The 22,188-nt window shown below is 40.5% G+C and overlaps 1 protein-coding gene across 5 annotated transcripts in view; it reads left to right on the top strand.

Moving 5' to 3' along the window:
- The window catches only part of MICU2 (mitochondrial calcium uptake 2), a 184,215-nt gene that overhangs the window by 120,754 nt on the left and 41,273 nt on the right, over positions 1 to 22,188 (top strand). For all 5 annotated transcript variants that reach the window (XM_090273922.1, XM_090273921.1, XM_090273920.1 and 2 more), the window contains 2 exons: positions 6,694 to 6,741; positions 8,317 to 8,399. In XM_090273922.1, the coding sequence (XP_090130048.1) occupies positions 6,694 to 6,741; positions 8,317 to 8,399 (131 nt within the window). The remainder of the gene's footprint in view (positions 1 to 6,693; positions 6,742 to 8,316; positions 8,400 to 22,188) is intronic.

Below are 22,188 nucleotides of genomic sequence, written 5' to 3'. Positions count from 1 at the left end.
TCCATGCGGCCCCTGCTGCTCTTTACCTGCCTCAGTTCTTTCTTGCACCAGAGGACGCCCCAGTCTATTCGGATCCTGGGCAGCCTGGTGGCCATCCTGCTGGTGTTCCTGATTACTGCTACCTTGATAAAGGTGTACCTGGATGCCCTGCCTGTCTTCATCTTCACCATGATCAAGATCATGGTCATTAATTCATTTGGGCCATCCTGAAGAGCAGGCTGTTTGGTCTGGCTGGCCTCCTGCCTGCCAACTACCCGGCCCCCATCATGAGTGGCCAGGGCCTGGCAGGCATCTTTGCCTCAGTGGCCATGATGTGTGCCATTGCCAGTGGCTCAGAGCTGTCAGAAAGTGCCTTCAGCTATTTTATCACAGCTTGTGGGGTCATCGTTTTGACCATCATTTGTCATCTGGGACTGCCTCCAGCTGGCATTCTGCTACTATCAGTAGCTAAAGCTTGAAGGGCCTGGGGAGCAGGAGACCAAGTTGGACCTCATTAGTAAAGGAGAGGAGCCAAAAGCAGGCAAAGAGGAGTCTGGAGTTTCAGCCCCCAACTCTCAGCCCACCAACAAAAGCCACTCAATCCAAGCCATCCTCAAAAATATCATAGTCCCAGCTCTCTCCATCTGTTTCATCTTCATGGTCAGCATTGGGGTGATTCCTGTCGTTACTGCTGAGGTCAAGTCCAGCATTGCAGGCAATAGCACCTGGGGACACTACTTCATTCCTATGTCCTGTTTCTTGACTTTCAATGTTTTCGACTGGCTGAGCCAAAGCCTCACAGCCATAACCATGTGGCCTGGGAAGGACAGCTGCTGGCTGCCACGCCTGGTGCTGGCCGGGCTGGTATTTGTGCGCCTGCTGTTGCTGTGCAACATCCATCCCCGCCAGCACTTGGCTGTGGTCTTCAGGCACGATGCCTGGTTTTTCTTCTTCGTGGCCACCTTTGCCTTCTCCAACGGCTACCTCACCAGTCTCTGCATGTGCTTCAGGCCCAAGAAAGTGAAGCCAGCTGAGGCAGAGACATCTAGAGCCATTATGTCCTTCTTTCTGTCTCTGGCCCTGGCGCTGAGGGCTATCTTATCTTCTCCCTCCTGCTCTGGGAAACTGAGTAACCATGGATGGACAGAGGCCTACAATGGCCACCTGCTTCTGTTCCTTCTTTATCTTTCAGGGATGGGCAGGGGTTGGCTGGAGGTTTTCTCTTCTAGCCAAATTCTGCTTTCTCATTGCCTGTGCTGGACCTTGTGTCCAAGCCCCGAGGTGGAACCCTCTAGGTGAATAGTTGAACAGTGGAGACATTGTGGGCCTGCAGGTCAGAGTCAAGGGAGGGGATGCAGTCTCTGCATATGCTCGGATCCCCCCACACTTGGCTCTGACTGATCCCTTCGTCAGCTGGACTACAGAGGCTCCTAGGCTCAGAGAGTGTGCGTGTCTGTATGTTTTTGTGCCTGTACCAGAGGTTGATAGAGGCCAGAACTGTCTGTTCTAAGGTCCAGTCTTATGCTTGCACCCCTCCCTGCTTCCTTCCCTAAGCTCTCCCTGCCACTACCTGCTCCCCCTGCCTTGTGTCTTCCTGTCATGTACCCTGTACAGTTGCTATATTACTGCATTTTTTTTATACTCAACAGAAACCAGGTACCTTCAGAGGCTCTCTGACTAAATAAACCATTGTATTTTCAAAAGTAAAAGGTGGGGCAAAGGACCTGAACAAACACTTCTCCAAGGGGGATATACAGAGGGTCCATAGGCCTCTTCTCATTTTTTTCAATTCTTGTTTCCTCATTCTGTACTGGTTAACTGTTGTATTCCTTCTTATGTTCCAAATCACTAATTTGAACCTCGTTTTTCTTCCCTTCAGCATCTTTGGTTTTGTGTGGATTTTCATTCGTTTCATTTAGCATAGCTTTCACTTTTTCCCTTACGTGTTTGCAGTACTGAAGCATATCTGTCAAGCCTGGGAGCATCTTTATAACCAGTGTTTTGAATTCTGTGTCTGTTAGGTTGGCTATCTCCTCTTACTTCTCCCACTGGAACCTTGATCTGTTCACTCTTTTGGGCCATACTTCTCTCTCTCCTCATCTTGACAGGCTCCTGTGTTTGTTTGCGTCTGTGTCTTAGGTAGAGCTGTCATTCCTGTTACGTTGTAAGGGGCGGAGCCTTAGGGATTTTTCAGTACAGGGTGACCTGTTTCACCACATTGTGGCGCCGTATGTGAAAGAGGGGTCTGAAAGGGAACAATACCACCTGCTCAGCACTTGCTCCTTTTCCAGGTATTTCTCCCACTTTGTATGGGACTGGCACCTGTCTAGTTGTTGCCCTGGCCATTGTTCTGAGAATGGGTGGGTCTGTGGACGTTCTAGGACTGTGGGGGCCCTTTAAACAAGCAGACTCTGCTGAGAGACTGGCTGTTTCTTCCTCCGCCCCAACCCCCACTGGTTTGCAGTCAAAGCAATGAGGCTTTATTTTCCCCGGCACTGGGACCGTGAGCTGCGTGGTTTGGTCTGGTGCTGGGAGTGCTCCCTTGGTGTCCCTCCTGACTCTTTAAAACGTGTGACTGTGGATTCCAGCAACCTGCCGCTGCCACCACTGTTGCCACCACCACACCGCGTCCTCTCCGCACTGGCTCTACCCCTCCTACCTGTCTGGACTAGTATTTATTCTTTATATCTTTGTTTTTTGGACCTCCATGAAGCTCAATTTTCTGGAAATTCTGGTCATCTCTAGTTTTTAGGTAGTTGTATTCCTTCTTAGTTGTGGAGGTAGACACAGTGTGTCTATCTAGGCCTCCATCTTGGCCACAAGTCCTAAAATCTTGTAACTCTTACTATCAATATCTCTCAGTGGTGTTTAACATTTTCTATAAACATTTGCATTTTGGTCTGCTGGTATACACAGCACCGTCTATTAAGAATTCTTGCCATAGCCTTTCTCAGTGGCTCAGTTGATTGGAGCCTTGTCCCTTACACGAAAAGATTGTGGGTACAGTCCCCAGTCAGGGCATAAACCTAGGTTGCAGGTTCTGTTACAGAGCAAAAGGGAGTTCTTTCACATGGCGCCTTGGTGTTAAACCCGACAACTAGTATTGAGGAAAAGAGGTCTTTATTTACAGTAGTCCTACCTGGGGAGGGCAGTGAGCACGTCAGCTCCCTGTTCTCCCATGGGACTCAGCACTTCCCTTGCTCCCCAAAAGGCTAGAAGCCAAAAACATGCCCAGGAGTTTCCCATCCCTTATCTATCAGCTCTCTCAGGAAAATGTAGAAGTTAGAGGAACATGAAGTCACACTAAGAAAATGCAGTCATCGAATTTTTCTAAGCTATAATAAACCTTACAGGGCCAATAACCAACCTTCTTCAACAAATTAATTGAAAGGGGGGGGTAAAAAGAGAAGGGAGAACCTATATATTTAACAGATTTAAAACATAAGGAACAAAAGAAATTTTATAAACTTTGTGAATCAAAGTACACTATCAAGAGAGTGAAAGGCAACCCACTGGATGGGAGAAAATATTTGCAAATTACATATAGGGGGCTAATATCAAGAATATGTAGACAACAACTGTTACCAAGCAAAGTAGGGCTTGTTCACATGGTGCCTTGGTGTAAAACCCAACAATTAGTGTTGAGAAAAACAGGTCTTTATTTACAATATTCTAACCTTGGAGTGGGAGTCTTTGAGCACTCCTGCTCAGAACCCTGTTCTCCCATGACACCCTGCACTTCCTTGGCTCCCCAAAAGGCTATAAACCAAAACCAAGTCCAATAGTTTCCCATTTCTTATCTGTCAGCTCTCCTTCAGGATCTGGGGTATGTTGTCTTCAGGCTCCATATAATGGTCCAGGAAAGCAGAAAGGCACAAGTCCAGGAAAGACACAAGAGAAGTCCAGGAAAGGGACAAGTCCTAAGAGAGTGTCCTCACCACATGTCCCAAGTTCCAAGAGTCTAGATAGAATCTGGGTCTGCAAGGCAGAGTCCTTAGTGTCTTTGGAGTCAGCTGGAGCTGGCACGATCAAAACAGCAGCATGTCTGCTTTCTTACTAGCCCAGGCCACATGATCGAATCCTGACTGCAAACTGCATAGCTTCTTCTGCTTCTTACATGGCTGCTACAACGTGCTGCTCCATCATGCTCCTGCCATCATGCTGCTTCTTATGGCAGACGGTGGAGCTCTTTTTATCCTTTCAAATAGCATTGCCCTTTTTTCACATCAGACTTCATGGCAGATGAGGGAGCCCTTCATCCTTTCAAACAGCATGGCCCCCTTCCTCATGACTCTTTCCCCCTCTCATGGCTGGCCACCATAATTTTAAATGTGGACCTGGAGCACCATACTTCATTGTTATGTAAAGTATCCTAAGCCTTACCCAGCACATCTACCCTTCAGGAAAGACTGGGGCTATCATCTTGTCATTGATATGCAAAGTATCTTAAACTATTATCATCTGCCCTTTTACCAGCCTTTTACCTGGGCAGTAGTACAGCTGTTTTCTAGCTGCCAACCTGCCATACATTGCAAGGTACCTTAAGATTTTTATTATCTCCTTCCCATCCCCAAAACCCTGGACTGTGAGTAACTTGGGGAGGGTGCTCTGTTACACTCCTACAACTCAATGATAAAAAACAAACCAATGTAGAAGGGGGCAAAGTGGAATAGACATTTCTCCAAAGAAGAGATACAGATGGCTAATTCTCACATGAAAAGATTCTCAGCATGAGTAATCATTAAGGAAATGCAAATCAAAACCACAGTGAGATGCCACTTCACACCTATTACTATGGGGGGGGGTGAAAATAACAAGTGTTGGTGGGGATGTAAAATGGTGTAGCCACTGTGGAAAACATTATGTATGCTTCTTAAAAAATTTTTAAAAATGACCATTTGATCCAACAACTCCACTTCTGGGTATACACCTGAAAGCATTAAAAGCAGAGACTGAAGGCCCTGGGTGGTATGGTTCAGTTGATTGGATCGTTGTCCTGTAGACCAAAAGGTTGTGGGTTTGATTCCCAATCAGGGCACTTAATTAGGTTGTGGGTTTGACCCCCAGTTGGGGTTCATACGAAAAGGCAACTGCTTGATGTTTCTCTCTCTCAATCTCTCCCTTCTCTCTCTCTAGAAGCAATGTAAGAACGTCCTTGGGTGACGTGTTTTTTGTTTTTGTTTTTTTTAAGCAGAGACTCACATAGATAGTAATATTAGTACACCAGTATTAGTACAGCAGCATTAATTACAGTAGCTAAAAGGTGAAAACATGATAGACGAATGAACTGTGGTCCATCCATACAATGGAATATTATTCCACCTTAAAAAGGAATGGAATTTCGATACATACTACAATATGGATACGCCTTGGAGACATTATACTAAGTGAAGTAAGCCAGTCACAAAAGGACCCATACTGTGTGATTCCACTAATATGAGGTCCCTAAAACAGAGACAAAGTGTAGACTAGGCCAGTGATTTTCAACTGGTGTGCTGCTAGAATTTTTTAAACATGCAATACCTGACTATTTAGTCAGGGCACTGACTTCTTTTCCCTTAGACTGTCAAATAAAAAAATGACAACAGCCAACACAGTAGCCATCCAGTGTGAATGAATCAAAAGTGTACCTATTTATTTTGTCAGATCAGCAAAATATATGTTTTTCGGTGTGCCACAAAATGTTAGTAATTAGTTAATGTGTGCCATGAGATGAAAAAGGTTGAAAATCACTGGACTAGAAGTTATAGGAGCTGGGGGCAGAAAAGAATGGGGAGTTGGTGTTTATAGGATCTCTGTTTGTGATGATGAAATTATTCTGATGATAATGGTCACAAAACAATGTGAATGTACTTAATGCCTAAACTATACATTTAAAAATGGCCAGAGTGGTAAATATTATGTGTTGTATGCTGTACCACATAAAGTGACTTGAGATCTGTCAACCTAATGCAATACAAGAACCTTCTTTGAATTCTGTTTTGAACACACTTAAAATTTTTTTTTCTGGGACAGAGATGTTTGCAGCACTGATTTTGATTTGATGATGTCAAGGAATTATTGTTAATGTTTTAAGTGCGGTAGATATATTTGTGAGAAAGGAATAGTCCCTTTAAAGATACAGCCTGAATTTTCTACTGTGAAATAATATGATCTGTGGGTGTTGTTTCAAATTAATCCAGTAGGAGGTGAGGGAAAGGGAGTAAGAGGTATAGGTAAAACAAGACCTGCCATGAATTGATAATTACTGAATCTGATATATATATAATTATTCATCATATTATTCTCTACATTTGTATGTGATTGACATTTTCTATGTAAAATTTTACTTTAAATTATATGGTTTGACCCTTGTATATCCAAATCTGTTATCCTACTGAATTTATAATTTTGCTTTACTTGAGATGTTATGAATAGTAAAATTTAAGCAGAAATTACATAAAGTGCCATGCAAATAAAACATCTGGTGGATACCAGATATTTCTTAGCCAGCATCCATTCCCCGTTTTACTAGTAATAATAATCTGATAAAATCTAGTGTCTTCTCTTTAAGTAATAGTACTCTATTTTATTATAAAAGTTTTCCACAGTACCAGAGGTAATTTAAAGTGAAAATGTGTTTTTAAAGAATTTTCCATATATTGTAGTATATATATGATTACTTCTGAACCATCCAAAACTTACTTTCCAATGCTTTTATTTTATTTCTTCCAGGATTAATTTCATACACTGAGTATCTTTTCTTGCTTACAATCCTCACGAGTAAGTATCCCTTTTTTTTTTCAAAACTTATCATGTGGAATTTTTTATTCTTAAACAGGGTTTTGGAAGTTCAGTATTTATGTCTTTATTATTAAAAATATTATTGGTACCTTTGTTATTGTAGAATGAGTAGCAGAGGGAGACAGGGTCTCACCCCTAACTGAGCAGTCTTGGGCCTGGTCTGATAATATTGCCAGGTGTTAGAACATCACCAGAAACACTTATGTTAGCACAGGAGGAAAATCCTTGAAATTCTATGTATCCTTTCCGCTATCTGGGAAAGAAAGCCTTCAAAACTGTGTTTTTATCCCAAGGCCAGAAAGGAAGGAGAGGGTCCACAGTGCCCAAAGAAAAAGCCCATAAAACAACTTTGGTTAATTACCTACCTCTGGTCACTACCTGTTTTACAGAAAGTCCCTAGCGCTTACAGAAAAAACCCATAAATAACTTTGGGTAAGTGCCCCAACTTTAATTAACTGCCTCCTGTCACATATATGTTTTACAACAAGATGAACAAATGGAGTCTGGAGCAAGATAAGGATTTGGGCTAACAGACCCCCACACATACCTAAGTTTGGGTAGTTACATCCCCCCAAGAAGAGCTATCACCACCTTTATCTGTAAATCAATATGTAACTTCTTCACCCCCATCCTGCCCACTATATATGTCCTCAAAACAAAGGACTCTCTCTCTTGGCGTTCCTGGCCTTATGGCTACCGGGCCTCTGGCCACCCTAAAGTGAGCTGGCCACCCTTGCTTTTGCTCTCCCATTCACTAGTAAATTTTGTGTGCATGCTAATAGGCTTGCTGATCTGTAATTCTTTACTGTGTCATCAAGAAGAACCAGGGTTTCTCCAATAACACCTTAGTTTCTATATTTAAAAACCCTCATTGACAGTCTACAAAATTCCTGACCGGTAGTTTTCACACTGTCAAGGTCATGAAAATCAAGGAGCGACAGAGAAACTTCCACAGCTTGGAAGAGACTAGGAAACAACTAAATACAATATGGTTTTTTGTATTTGATCCTAGAACAGGAAAAAGAGCATTAGTGGAAAAGCTTGAAACCAAAATAAGGCCTCTAGTTAGGTTAAAAATGCTATACCAGTATTAATTTCTTAGTTTTGATAAAGGTACTATGGTTATATAAGATGTTAGCATTAGAGGAAGTTGGAAGAAGAGTATATGGGAACCCACCATACTATCTTTCCAATATTTCTGTAAGTCTAAAATTATTTCAAAATAAGTTTTTTAAAAACTACTATGAGAAAGGGAAATCGATATGATAAGATTCATGGTCTTATAAAAGTATAAGAAAACTAAAAAAACTAAGTTCTCAAATAATATTTTCTTTGAAGGGCAGCACACTTACTAGCAGAACAGCACATCCATGGGAATGTTATCAGCCTTTAAAAGTAATTAACGTAAGAAAAGATCACTTTTTTCTCTGTTTACATATTTAGTCATGTAACTTCTGGTGGCTAATTTCAAATTTGAAAATCCATTAAATCTGCATGTAATTTTTATTTCACCAGCATTTAAATACTCATTTTTCATTTTTCTCTTGACTGCAGAACCCCATACCGGGTTTCATGTTGCTTTTAAAATGCTGGATGCAGATGGTGATGAGATGGTTGAGAAAAAGGAATTTTTTAAGGTAAGTAGATTCTAGTTACTTTTGGTTTAACAAAAAGCACCTGGATATTTGTGTGATAATTTTACACTTTAATAAAATTCAAAATTATATCCATTACTTATAATCAAATGTCAAGAAATTATTTATACATTAAAAATATTAAATTATATGTGTTACATCTCAAGGAAACAGTTAAGGATCAGAGAATAAGACTCCAAAGAGAAATTACCATAGCTAAAGCATCTACATTTTTTAGGGTTTTATTTTTATGATTTCAGCAAGTGATAATACAATAGAAAGGGCTTCATAGGTCTGTTAAAAATTATTTTTACACACCCCCTCACCAAAGAAAGGGATGAGAAAAACAAAAATTGACTTCCGGCAAAGATGAAGGCATAAGCAGACATGCTGTGTCTCCCTCACAACTAAGAAGGAACTTATAACCACATCAAAAGTTAAAAAAAAAAAAAAAAAAAAAAAAAAACAGGAGATCCAGAAAATCAAACTACATAAAAGTTCCACAGAGAGAGAGGAAAATGGCAGCGGAGTAAGTAGCAGTGATGTCTGCTTGCTCCTATCGTGGAAAACTTGGAATAGGGACAAGGAGACAAGTGAGTGAGTACAAACTACAGACAGCTAGAGTGGGGAAGGGAGAGCGAGAGTGGAGTGGAAAAAGGCAGAAGGCTCGCCAGTGCTCTCAGGAGGAGTCGCTGGACCCACCAAGCCCCGCGCTCCTACCAGATCGCACCCCAGAGGGACAGCTGCAAACCGGCTCACCCAACCGGAATCTGCTTGGAGACTGCAGCCTGCTGTGGGCGCAGGGACCAGCGGAGTCCTGTAGGGAAACAATAGGAAGGTTTCCGTGAAGCGGCCGGAGGTATGGGAGGACAGTGAGCGGCCTAGACTATGGGAAGCTGTATGATCTGAATCTGGGTAGAGATCCCCCAAACAGGCACGTGGGGGCTGGCGACCCCACACCCAGGGTGTGCGCATCGCGGCACCACTTAAAAGAGAGGAGCCGAACTGGGCTGGGAGAGCTGCATTAGAAACACTGTCTCAGTCTGAGCTCCAGACTGGCGGGCAGGGCGCGCAGGTGAACGGTAAGAGTGCGAGCAATCCAGAATACGGGAAGCTGTGTGAACTGAGTCTGGAGCTGGCAGTACCACATACCAGGCGCGCGCATTCATCACGGCGCCACTGATCATAAAAAAGTGGAATTGGGCTGGGAAAACTGCATTAGAAACACGGTCTTGGTCAGGGCCCAAAGCGGGCGGGCAGAGCACACAGGCAAACTGAGGCACTGCCAGCCAGGGACCAAGACCAGTGCTGCACCTTGGATCACAGAGACTTCTTGGGAGGAGGAGCGAAGGCAGGATCCAAGGCAGGGCGGGGACTAGGATCATGCGCACTGGCTTGCCAACAGAACAGCGTTACAACAGAAGCTTGAGGACTGCTGGAGGGTGCTGCAGGACAACTGGGGAGAGAACCAACTCTGCGGCTCACAGCAGATAGTTACAGCAGGCCCCTGAGTGAGAGAAAAGCAGCCACAGAAACCAGCCAGAACTCCTCACAGCCAGCCAACCAGGAAAAAATTTGGAACTCATAGAATTTTGACCAGGTGTGGATCCAGAAAAAGAAGACTTCACACAAAGGTTGAACTGAGTAAAAATTTTATTTTTAATTTTAATATTTTTTATAAATATTTTTTATCTTTAAACTATCTCTTTAATCTGTTTCATACCATCTCTCCCTCCAATCCTTCATCTTTAATTTTTGTTTGTTCATTTGTCTGTTTTGTTTAGCCTCCCTTTCATACTAAGTATATAGCATATAACTACTATATAAATCTAATACTATACACTATCACTTTATTACTTTATCCTGCATTCTTTCCTCTCTTTTTTTTACTAACATACAATGTTAATATTACTTACTGTCTTGCATAGTCTTGACACTACTTGCTACTATTATTAATCTATCATCCCCTCTCTCAAAAATTATCTTTTTCTGCATTTAAAACAACTCTTATCTATTTCTCCTATAGTATAACAGCACTAACCTCTCTACATTTATATTAATACTGGCTCATTTGCTGCCGTTAGTGGGTTAGAGGGTGGGGGATATTTTTGAGGGTGTGGGTTTCCTGCCTGGGCTGTGTGTTTATGTTTTTAACAGCATCTCCACAAAAGAACTCAAGACAAGATGGGCAGAGTGACTCTCAATCAACTAGCCAGACGGAAGGTCCCACCAAAGGGTAACGGAAATATAACCAGATAGCATAAACAAACGACTTAAAGGGTATCCCAAGAACATCAGGCTCAGGAGATCAAAGAGACTGCACCACTGAAACTCCCAAATCTCCTATAAAGAATCTCATACCACAAAGGCGGAAAATCAAAGCAGACAAATCCAAAAAAACAAAAACAAACAAGAAGGATCCAACATGGGAAGACACAGAAACAACTTCCCAATGAAAAGAAGAGGAATCCCCAGAAAGAGAGGCAGATGGAATAGCCATACCCCAAATGTCAGACATGGAATTCAAAACAATGGTGGTGAAGAAGCTCAGTATACTAGACAACCTCAAAGATAACTACGACAATCTCCAAGGAAATTATCAACAGCTCCAAGAAAATTACAGGGAACTTATGGAGAACTACACCAGCATAAAAAAGGACATAGAAACTATTGATAAGAACCAGGAAGAAATGAAGAATACAATCTCTGAACTAAAAAGCACAGTAGAATCAATCAAAAGCAGGCTAAATGAAGCAGAGGATTGGATCAGTGAGTTAGAGGACAATGTAGAAAAAAATTCCCAGACAATACAACAAATTGAAAAAAACATTGAAAAAGTATGAAAAAGGTCTAAGGGAATTACAGGACAACATGAGACAAAATAATATCTGGATCATAGGAATAAAAGAAGAGAAGAAGAAGAACAAGGGATAGAAAAGCTGATAGGAAAAATAATGACAGAAAATTTTCCTAACCTGATGAGAAAAAAAGTCATGCAAGTCCAAGAAGCACAGAGATCCCACTCCAAGGCACATCATAATTAAAATGGCAACATTTAAAGGCAAAGAGACAATTCTAAAATCAGCAAGAGAAAAACAGCAAACAACATACAAGGGAGCTCCTATAAGGCTATCGACCGGTTTCTCAACAGAAACACTACAAGCCAGAAGGGAATGGTCAAAAATATTTCAAGCAATGAAAAACAAAGGCCTACAGCCAAGACTACTCTACCTAGCAAGGCTCTCGTTCAAAATGGAAGGTGAAATAAGGAGTTTCTCAGACAAAGGAAGACTAAAAGAATACATATCTACCAAACCATCATTGAAAGAGATGCTAAAAAGAATGATCTAAGAAAGAGAAGGAAACAAAAAAAGAGAGGGAAAGGAACACAGGTACAAAGGGAAATGAATAAATACATGTCAATAATAACCGTAAATGTAAATGGATAAATGCTCCAATTAAGAGACATAGGGTAGAGTAATGGATATGAAAACAGGACCCACATATTTGTTTTCTACAAAAAACACACTTCAGAACAAAAGACTTACACAGACTGAAAGTGAAGGGATGGAGAAAAGTATTCCAAGTAAATGGATATGAAAAAAAAGCTGGGGTAGCAATACTCATATCAGAAAAAAAACGGATTTCAAAGCAAGGGCCATAAAAAGAGACAAAGAAGGACATTTCATAATACTTAAAGAAACCAACCTCAAGAAGATATAACACTGATAAACATATGCACCCAACATAGGAGCACCCAAATACATAAAGAAAATACTAGAAGACCACAAGAAAGATATTAACAGCAACACACTCATAATAGGGGACTTCAACACTCCATTATCAACAGTAGACAGATCTTCGAAGCAAAGAAACAACAAGGATATACAGACATTGAACAACACACTAAACCACATGGACTTAACTGATATATATAGAACTTTTCACTTTAAATAAGCAAAATACACATTCTTTTCAAATGCAAATGGGACATTTTCAAAGATAGACCACATGATAGGGCACAAAACAAGCCTCAACAAATTCAAGAAAATTGAAATTATATCAAGCATCTTTACAGACCACAATACCTTGAAACTAGAAATCAACCTCAAAGAAAAAAATCAAAGACACCTAAACTCATGGAGAATGAATAACATGCTATTAAATAATGAATGGGTTAACAATGACATCAAAGAAGAAATCGATAAATTTCTGGAAACTAATGATAATGAACACACAACAGCCCGAAACCTATGGGACACAGCAAAAGCAGTCCGAAGAGGGAAGTTCATAGCAATACAGACATATCTGAAAAGGATAGAAGAATCTCAAATAAAAAATCTAACCGTAAAGCTACAAGAACTAGAACAACAACAACAAAGAAAGCATAGGGCAAGTAGAAGGAAGGAAATCGTCATGATCAGAGCAGAATTAAATGACATAGAGACCAAACAACAATTCAAAAGATCAACAAAAGTAGGAGCTTGTTCTTTGAAAAAATAAACAAAATCAACAAGCCTTTAGCCAGGTTCATCAAGAAAAAAAGGGAAGACAAATAAACAAAATCAGAAAAAAAGGAAGAGAAATCACGACTGATACCACAGAAATACAAAGGATTGTAAGAAATTACTACAAACAACTGTATGGCAAGAAATTTGACAACCTAGATGAAATGGACAAATTTCTAGAAACATATAACCTTCCAAAGCTGAATCAAGAAATAGAAAGTTCCAACAGACCAATAAAAAGAATGAAATTGAAACAGTAATCAAAAATCTCCCGACACACAAAACCCCTGGAACTGGATGGCTTCACAGGCGAATTTTACAAAACCTTTAGGGAAGAACTAACTCCTACCCTTCTCAAACTCTTCCAAAAAATTCAACAAGAGGGAGAACTCCCAAACTCTTTCTATGAAGCCAGTATTATCCTAATCAAAAACAGATCAAGACACAACAAAGAAAGAAAACTATAGGACAATATCATTGATGAACATAGATGCTAAAATCCTCAACAAAATATTGGCAAACAAGATCCTGCAACACGTTAAAAAGATCATACACCACGATCAAGTGGGATTCATCCCAGGGATGCAAGGATGGATTAATATTCACAAATCAATAAATATAATACATCACCTAAACAAAATGAAAGACAAAAACCACACGATCATGTCAACAGATGCATAAAAAGCATTTGACAAAGTACAACACCCATTTATGATGAAAACACTCAGCAAAATGGGAATAGAGGGAGCATACCTTAACATAATTGAGGCTTTATATGAGAAACCTGAAGCCAACATCATACTCAATGGACAAAAACTGAAAGCATTCCCCCTGAGATCAGGAATAAGACAAGGCTGCCCGCTATCTCCACTCCTATTCAACATAGTGTTGGAAGTTCTAGCCACAGCAATCAGACGAGAAAAAGAAATAAAAGGCATCCAAATTGGGAAAGAAGAAGTAAAACTATCATTATCTGCAGATGACATGATGGTATACATAGAAAACCCTATAATAGCAGAGTCCGGAATAAACATACAGAAATCTAAGGCATTTCCGTACACCAACAATAAAACATCAGAGACAGAGACAAAAAAGAAAATACCATTTACTATAGAAACAAGAAAAATAAAGTACCTAGGAATAAACTTAACCAAAGGGATAAAAGACCTGTACTCTGAAAATTACGTAACATTGAAGAAAGAAATTAAGAAAGATACAAATGAATGGAACCAAATACCATGTTATTTGATGGGAAGAATCAACATCATCAAAATGGCCATACTACCCACAGAAATTTACAGATTCAATGCAATCCCTATTAAAATACCAATGATATATTTCACAGACCTGGAACAAATACTCCAGAAATTCATATGGAACCAAAAAAGACCCCAAATAGCAAAAGTAATCTTGAGACAGAGGAACAACACAATAGGAGGAAACACAATACCAGACATCAAACAGTACTACAAAGCCACTGTGATCACAACAGTCTGGTACTGGCATAAGAACAGACATGTAGATTAGTGGAACAGAATACAGAACCCAGAAATAAACCCAGGCCTCTATGGTCAACTAATATTTGATAAAGGAGGAAGGAACGTAAAATGGAGTAAGAAGAGACTCTTTAACAAATGGTGCTGGGAGAACTGGACAGGGACATCCAAAAAAGTGAAACTAGACCACCAACTTACATCACACACGAGAATAAACTCAAGATGGATCAGAGACTTAAATGTAAGCCGTGACACCATAAAAATCCTAGAGGAAAACATAGGCAGGAAAATTTCAGATGTTTCACATAACAATATTTTCACAGATCTCCTAAGGTAAGAGAAATAAAGGAAAAAATATACAAATGGGACTACATCAAACTAAAGAGTTTCTGCTCAGCAAAAGAAAACATCAGCAAGATGAAAAGGAAACCAACCATATGGGAAAACATAATTGCCAATTATACCTCAGACGAGGAACTGATCTCCAAAATATATAAAAAAACTTATACGACTCAACATCAAGAAAACAGACAGCCCAATTAAAAATTGGGCAAAGGACCTGAACAAATATTTCTCCGAAGAGGATATTCTTAAGGTCCATAGACACATGAAGAAATACTCAATCAACATCACTAACCATCAGAGAGATGAAAATTAAAACCACAATGAGATACCACTTTACACCAGTGAGAGTGGCCATCATCAACAAATCAACAAACAACAAGTGCTGGCGAGGATGTGGTGAAATGGGAACCCTACTGCAACGTTGGTGGGAATGCAGACTGTTGCAGCCACTATGGAAAACAGAATGGAATTACCTCAAAAAACTAAAAATGGAACTGCCTTTTGAAACAGCAATACCACTGCTAGGATTATACCCGAAAACTCCTAAAACCCTAATTCAAAGGAATTTATGTTCATAGCAGCACTGTTTACAATAGTTAAATGCTGGAAACAGCCTAAGTGCCCATCTGTAGAGGAGTGGGTTAAAAAACAGTGGTACATTTACACAATGGAATACTATGCACCAGAAAGAAAGGAACTCCTGCCATTTGAGACAACATGGATGGAACTAGAGAGAATTATGCTTAGTGAAATAAGGCAGGCAACGAAAGAAAAATACCATATGATATTACCTAATACAGGAAACTAAGGAATAACACAAACAAATGAACTAAATAGAACAAGGAACAGAAGTTATTAGGGGGGAGGGGGAAGGGGGAGGGAGAAAAGGGATAGGTAAGGGAAGAGTTCAGTCAAAGAACATGTATAAATGACTCATGGACATGGACAATCGGAGCGTGGATATGATTGTGGGAGAAGTGGTAGGCTGATTGGGAGGGTTCAGTGGGGGAAAAAATGGGACAACTGTAATTGAAAAACAAAATAAAAATTCTATATAGAGAAAAAAACAGTTCCCCAAAGAAATGAAGAGACTTCTGGCCAAGGTAGCAGCCTATACAGACACACTGCATCTCCCTCCACAACTGAGAAGGAAAATAGCTACCTCTAAACAAGACAACCAAAGTTTCAGAAAATCAAGCATGGAAGTTCAATAAACAAAGATATAAAAAAGAAATACTCATCCACACAGGTAGGAGGGGCAGAGCCAGGTCGTGAGGATGCGGTGTGGTCACAGCAGCGGTGGAGGAGGTAGTCCAGTGGAATGTGCAGTCACACATTTTTAAAAATAGAAAAGGGTACCTAGGGAGCGATCCCAGCATCAGAGCAGACCACTCAGCTCACGGGTACAGCACTGGGGGGAAAAAAGCCTCATTGCTTTTGATGGTAAAACCAGTGGGGGTTGGGGCAGAAGAAAAAACAGCCAGTCTGTCATCAGAGTCTGCTTGTTTAAAGGTTCCCCATGGTCCTAGAATGTCCGCAGACCCTCCTACTCTGGCAGCAATGGCTAGGGCAACAGCTTGAGAGGCACTGGTCCCATACAGAAGTGCGAGAAGTGCCTAGAAAAGGTGCAAGTGCTTAGCAGGTGGCATTGTTCCCTCTCAAACCGCACCCCACATACAACACCACGTGGTGAAATAGGTTGCCCATACTGATGAATGCCTGAGGCTCCATCACTCACAATGTAACAGTTGCAACAGCTCTACCTAAGACACAAAGGCAAACAAACAAAGGAGCCTGTTCAGTTGATGAGACAGAAGTATGGCCCAAAAGAAGGGAACAGATCAAGGTTCCAATGGGAGAACTACAAGACAAGAAGATAGCCAACCTAGCAGATGAGGAGATAGCCACCTAACAGATGCAGAATTCCAAACACTGCTGATGAAGATGCTCACAGGCTTGACAGATATGCTTAAGTATGGCAAATGTATAAAGAAAGAAGTGAAGGCTGCTAAATGAAGGAAAATTTACACAAAACTAATGGTGAAGGGAAGGAAACTGGGGTTCAAATGAATGATTTAGAGCATAAAGGAAGAAAAAAACAGTCAACCAGTACAGAATGAGGAAACAAGAATTGAAAAAAATAAGGTGAGGCATAGGAACCTCGAGGACAGCTTTAAACGTGCCAACGTAAGAATCATGGGGGTGCCAGAAGAAGAAGAGGAAGAGCAAGAAATTGAAAGTTATGTAAAAAAATAATGAAGGAAAACTTCCCAAATTTGGCGAAGGAAATAGACAAAGAAATCCAAGAAGCACAGAGTCCCAAACAAGCTGGACCCAAAGAGGACCACACCAAGACATATCATAATTAAAATGCCAAAGGTTAAAGATAAAGTGAAAATGTTAAAAGCAGCCAGAGAAAAGCAGAGTTACCTACAAAGGAGTGCTTATAAGGCTGTCAGCTGATTTCTCAAAAGAAACTGTGCAGGCAAAAAGGGGATGGCAAGCAGTATTCAATGTGATGAAAATCAAGGACCTGCAACCAAGATTACCTATCAAAGCTATCATTTACAATGGAAGGGCAGATGAAGTGCTTTGAAGACAAGATAAATCTAAAGGAGTTCTTCATCACCAAGCCATTTTTTATGTGTATTTTATTGATTATCTTGTTACAGTATTCCCAATTTGTTTTCCCCTTTGCTCCCTCTGCCCAGTACCCCTCTTCCCTCCAGCAATCCCACCCCCCTTAGTTCATGTCCATGGGTCGTGCATATAAGTTCTTTGTCTTTACCCTTTCCTATGTTATTCTTAACTTCACCCTGTCTGTTGTGTACCAACCAATTATGCTTCTTAATCTCTGCACCATTTCCCCATTTCTCCCTCTTCCCCAACCCACCTGATAACCCTCCAAATGGATCCCCATACCTATGATTCTGTTCCTATTCTCGTTTTCTTAGTTGGATTTTGTTTTTATTTTTTTTGATTCAGTTGTTGATAGTTGTGAGTTTGTTGTCATTTTAATGTTTATAATTTTGATTTTTTTTTAAGTAAGCCCCTTTGACATTGCATTATAATAATAGCTTGGCGATGATGGACTCCTTTAGCTTTACCTTGTCAGGGAAGTACTTTATCTACCCTTCTATTCTAAATGATAGCTTTGCTGGGTAGAGTAATCTTGGTTGTAAGTCCTTGCTTTTCATCACCTTGAATGCTTCTCATCAGTCCCTTCTTGCCTACAAAGTGTCTTTTGAGAAATCAGCTGATAGTGTTATAGGCACCCCTTTGTAGGTACACTCTGCTTTTCTCTTGCTGCTTTTAAGATTCTCTCTTTATCTTTAACCTTTGGCATTTTAATTATGATGTGTCTTGGTGTGGTCCTTTTTGGGTCTAGCTTGTTTAGGGCTCTGTGCTTCCTGGACATGTATGTCTTATTTCCTTTGTCAAATTTGGGGAGGTTTCCCTCATAATTTTCTCATATAAGTTTTCAATTTCTTGCTCTTTCTCTTCTCCTTCTGGCACCCCTATGGTTCGGATGTTGGCACATTTAAATTTGTCCCAGAGGTTCCTAAGCCTCTCCTCATTTTTTCAATTCTTGTTTCCTTATTCTGTACTGGTTCACTGTTTTTTTCTTCCCTATGTTCCCAATCATTGATTTGAAACCTGGTTTCCTTCCCTTTATTGTTGGTTTTGTGTGGATTTTCCTTCGTTTTATTTAGCATAGCCTTCACTTCTTACCCTTATGTGTTTGCCATATTTAAGCATATCTGTCAAGCCTGTGAGCATCTTCATCACCCGTGTTTTGAACTCTGCGTCTGTTAGGTTGGCTATCTCCTCGTTTGTTAGGTTGACTATCTCTTTGTCGCTTAGTTCTCTCACTGGAACCTTGATCTGTTTCCCCCATTTGGGCCATACTTCTCTGTCTTCTCATCTTGACTTGTTTCTGTGTTTATTTGCCTCTGTGTCCACCAAGCCTTTCTTATATGAAATGTTATAGGGATTTATTTAAGGAAAAGAAGATTAAAAACTATCAACATTAAAATGACAACAAACTCACAACTATCAACAACTGAATCTATAAAAACAAAATCTAAGCAGATCAGAATAGGAACAGAATCATAGGTATGGGGATCCATTTGGAGGGTTATCAGCTGGGAGGTGGAAGGGGGAGGAATGGGGAAATGCAGGGAATCAGAAGCATAATTAGTTGGTACATAATATACAGGGGGGAGTTAAGAATAATATAGGAAAGGATGAAGTCAAAGAACTCATATGCATGACCCATGGACATGAATCAAGGGGGGTGGGATTGCTGGAGGGAAGAGGAGTAGTGGGTGGAGGAGAGCAAAGGGGAAAAAATTGGGACTGTTGTAACAACATAATCAATAAAATATACTTTAAAAAATGAAGAAGAACTATTCAGCCAGAAAGATAAGAGAGGCAGAGCTGGGATGGAGAGACTAGCAGCAGGGGCTGAGCTTGTCAATGGCAACAGGGCTGGTGACAGCGGCAGCAGCACAGGGACTGTAGCTGTGTCCAAAAGCAAAATCATAGATTTTAAAACTGGGAAGCAATTCCAGCTGCAGGCCAGACCGATCCCTGACCCAAACCACACCATGCAGTGCTGTTCCAGTGCCAGGGAAAACAGAGCCTCATTGCTTCTTACTGTGAAAGCCAGTGGGGGTTGGAGTGGAGGAATAAACTACCGGTTCCTCAAAGGAGGCACCTGGCTTAGTATGGGAAGGGGGAGAAGTGCCTGGAATAGGAGCGACAACCAGCGCTGCTCCCTCTCAGACCCCTCTTTCACATACAGTGCCACAGCGTGGTGAAAGGGGTCACTGGCACTAATGAATACGTAAGGCTCTGCCTCTTATAACAGGTGCAACGGCTCTGCCTAAATCACAGAAGCAAACACAGAAAGCTGTCAAGATGAGGAGACAGAGAAGTATGGCCCAAAAGTGGGGGCAGATCAAGGTTCCACTGGGAGAACTAAGCAACATGGAACTAGCGAACCTAAGAGATGAAGAGATAGCAAACCTAACAGATGGCGCAATTTAAAGATCTGGTGATAGAGATGCTCACAGAGTTGACAGAAAAAAATTAAGCAGGAGTGGGAAGAAATGAAGGCTATACTAAGTGAAATGAAGGAAAATCCACACAAAACTAGTAGTGAAGGAAAGGAAACCAGGGTTTAAATCAACAAATTGGAACATAAGGAAGAAATAAAAAGTCAACCAGTACAGAAGAAGGAAAAGAGAATTGAAAAATAGGGGAGAAACTTACAAACCTCTGGGATAACTTTAATTGTGACAACATCCGAATCATAGGGGTGCCAGAAGGAGAAGAGGAAGAGCAAGAAATTGAAAAATTATGTGAAAAATATAATGAAGGAAAACTTTCCAAATTTCATGAAGGAAATAGACATAAAGGTCCAGGAAGCACAGAGTCCCAAACAAACTAGACCCAGGAAGGACCACGCCAAGACACATCATAATTAAAATGCTAAGATTAAGGATAAAGAGAGAATATTAAAAGCAGCAAGAGAGAAGAGGGTTACCTACAAAGGGGTACCTATTAGACTATCAGCTGATTTCTCAAAAGAAACTGCAGGCAAGAAGAGACTGGCAAGAAATATTCAAAGTGATGAAAAGCAAGGACCTACAACCAAGATTACTCTATCCAGCAAAGCTATCATTGAGAACGAAAGGACAGGTAAAGTGCTTCCCAGACCAGGTAAAGCTAAAGGAATTCGTGATGAAGCCTTATTGTATGAAATATTAAAGGGACACGCTTAAGAAAAAGTTCAAAACTATGAACAGTAAAATCACAACAAACTCAAAACTATTAACAAATGAATCTAAAAAACAAACTAAGCAAACAACTAGAACAAGAGCAGAACCATCGATATGGCGATGATATGGAGGGTTATCAGCAGTGAAGGGAAGGAGTAGAATGCGGGGGGGGGGAATGGTGCAGGGATCAAGAAGTGTAACTGGTAGGTACAAAATAGACAAGGAAATGTTAAGAATAATAAAGTAAATGGAGAAGCCAGAGAACATATATGCATGACCCATGGATATGAACTAAGGGGAGTGGATTGCTGGAGGGATGGGAGGTACCGGTCAGAGGAGGGTAAAGGGGGAGGAAAATTGGGACAACTGTAATAGCATAATCAATAAAATATACCTAAAATAATAACACCAGCAGTGATCAGAGCCTGTAATAATTAATCAATTTAATATTTACTTTTGAAGTGATGTACTGGCTTCTTTGGGATGACTACCAGGGTTTTAGTATAGTTTCTTTAAACAATAGACTAATGACAGGTCTCTTTACTAGTGCAGATTTCTCCTTGGTGATCCTTTATTTTACATTGTTCCATCCTGGTGGGAAGGACTGTGCTTTTCATATAGCAGTGTTAAATTCTGCCATGTGGAATACACCTCCTAGAGCTATTTTTCAATAAATACAAAACCCTTTAGTAGAATTTTTTCTTCTTGATTTTGGAATAGTGTTTTTGTGTCACAATTTAAACTTCATGATCTGCAAACAAAAATAAGTTAAATCAACCTTACATACTTTTCTTTATTTTCAGCCTGAAATTGACATTGTGGATCCATGTAAATTTAGTCAATGTGACACTACTTTTATAGACATTGAGAATTTGTATTTGGTGAATGTGTCCTCCTGCTTCTTTTACCACTTGTGTCTAACCAGTTTACCTTCTTGTTCTTTGTCTAACAGAGCACCCCTGTTTCTAGCAGAAACTTAGCTTTTTCCTGTCTACCTAAATTATCCTTTTCCCGTGCCTTGGTAGCTTTCGTTCAGATCTCAGCCCAAATGTCATGTCTGCAAAAAGGATTACCCAGAATAAGCCTACCTTTTTAAAAAGATTTTATTTATTTTTTTAAGAGAGGGGAAGGGAATGAGAATGGGAAGAACATTGATTTGTGAAAGAAACATTGCTTGGTTACTTCCTGCATGCCTCCAACTGGGGTCCTGACCCACAATCCAGGCATGTGCCCTGACCAGGAATTGAACAGGCAACCCTTCAGTTTGTGGAACGATGCTCAACCCACTGGTCCATACTAGCCAGGGCCAGAATAAGCCTATCTCACCAGCAACCTCTCCCCAGCATTCCTGTTACCCTTGCTTTCTTTTATTTTATTGTAGTCATAGCGCTCAATATTATCTAAAATTTCTTATTCATTGTTCACTTGTTTTTTATCTGTCACCCATTAGAACGTATGAGTTCAGGGAGAGCAAGGACATTATCTGTCCTTAAACACTATATTCCCACTACTTAGAACAGAACTTTGGTCCCATAATGGGTACCTAGTACGTTGTTATCTTGAATCCACATCATGTACAGCTACTTTAGAAAGTGTCTTAGTAGACCAGAGAGACCTTCTGGCATGAAAGCATACCTGGATAAAAAGTTTATTATTT

The sequence above is a fragment of the Furipterus horrens genome, unplaced genomic scaffold (genome assembly GCF_987537825.1).
Source record: "Furipterus horrens unplaced genomic scaffold, mFurHor1.1.pri manual_scaffold_4, whole genome shotgun sequence".
Taxonomy (NCBI): domain Eukaryota; kingdom Metazoa; phylum Chordata; class Mammalia; order Chiroptera; family Furipteridae; genus Furipterus; species Furipterus horrens.
The sequence above is the reverse complement of the archived record's forward strand: the minus strand, read 5'-3'. Positions and strand labels throughout refer to the sequence as shown.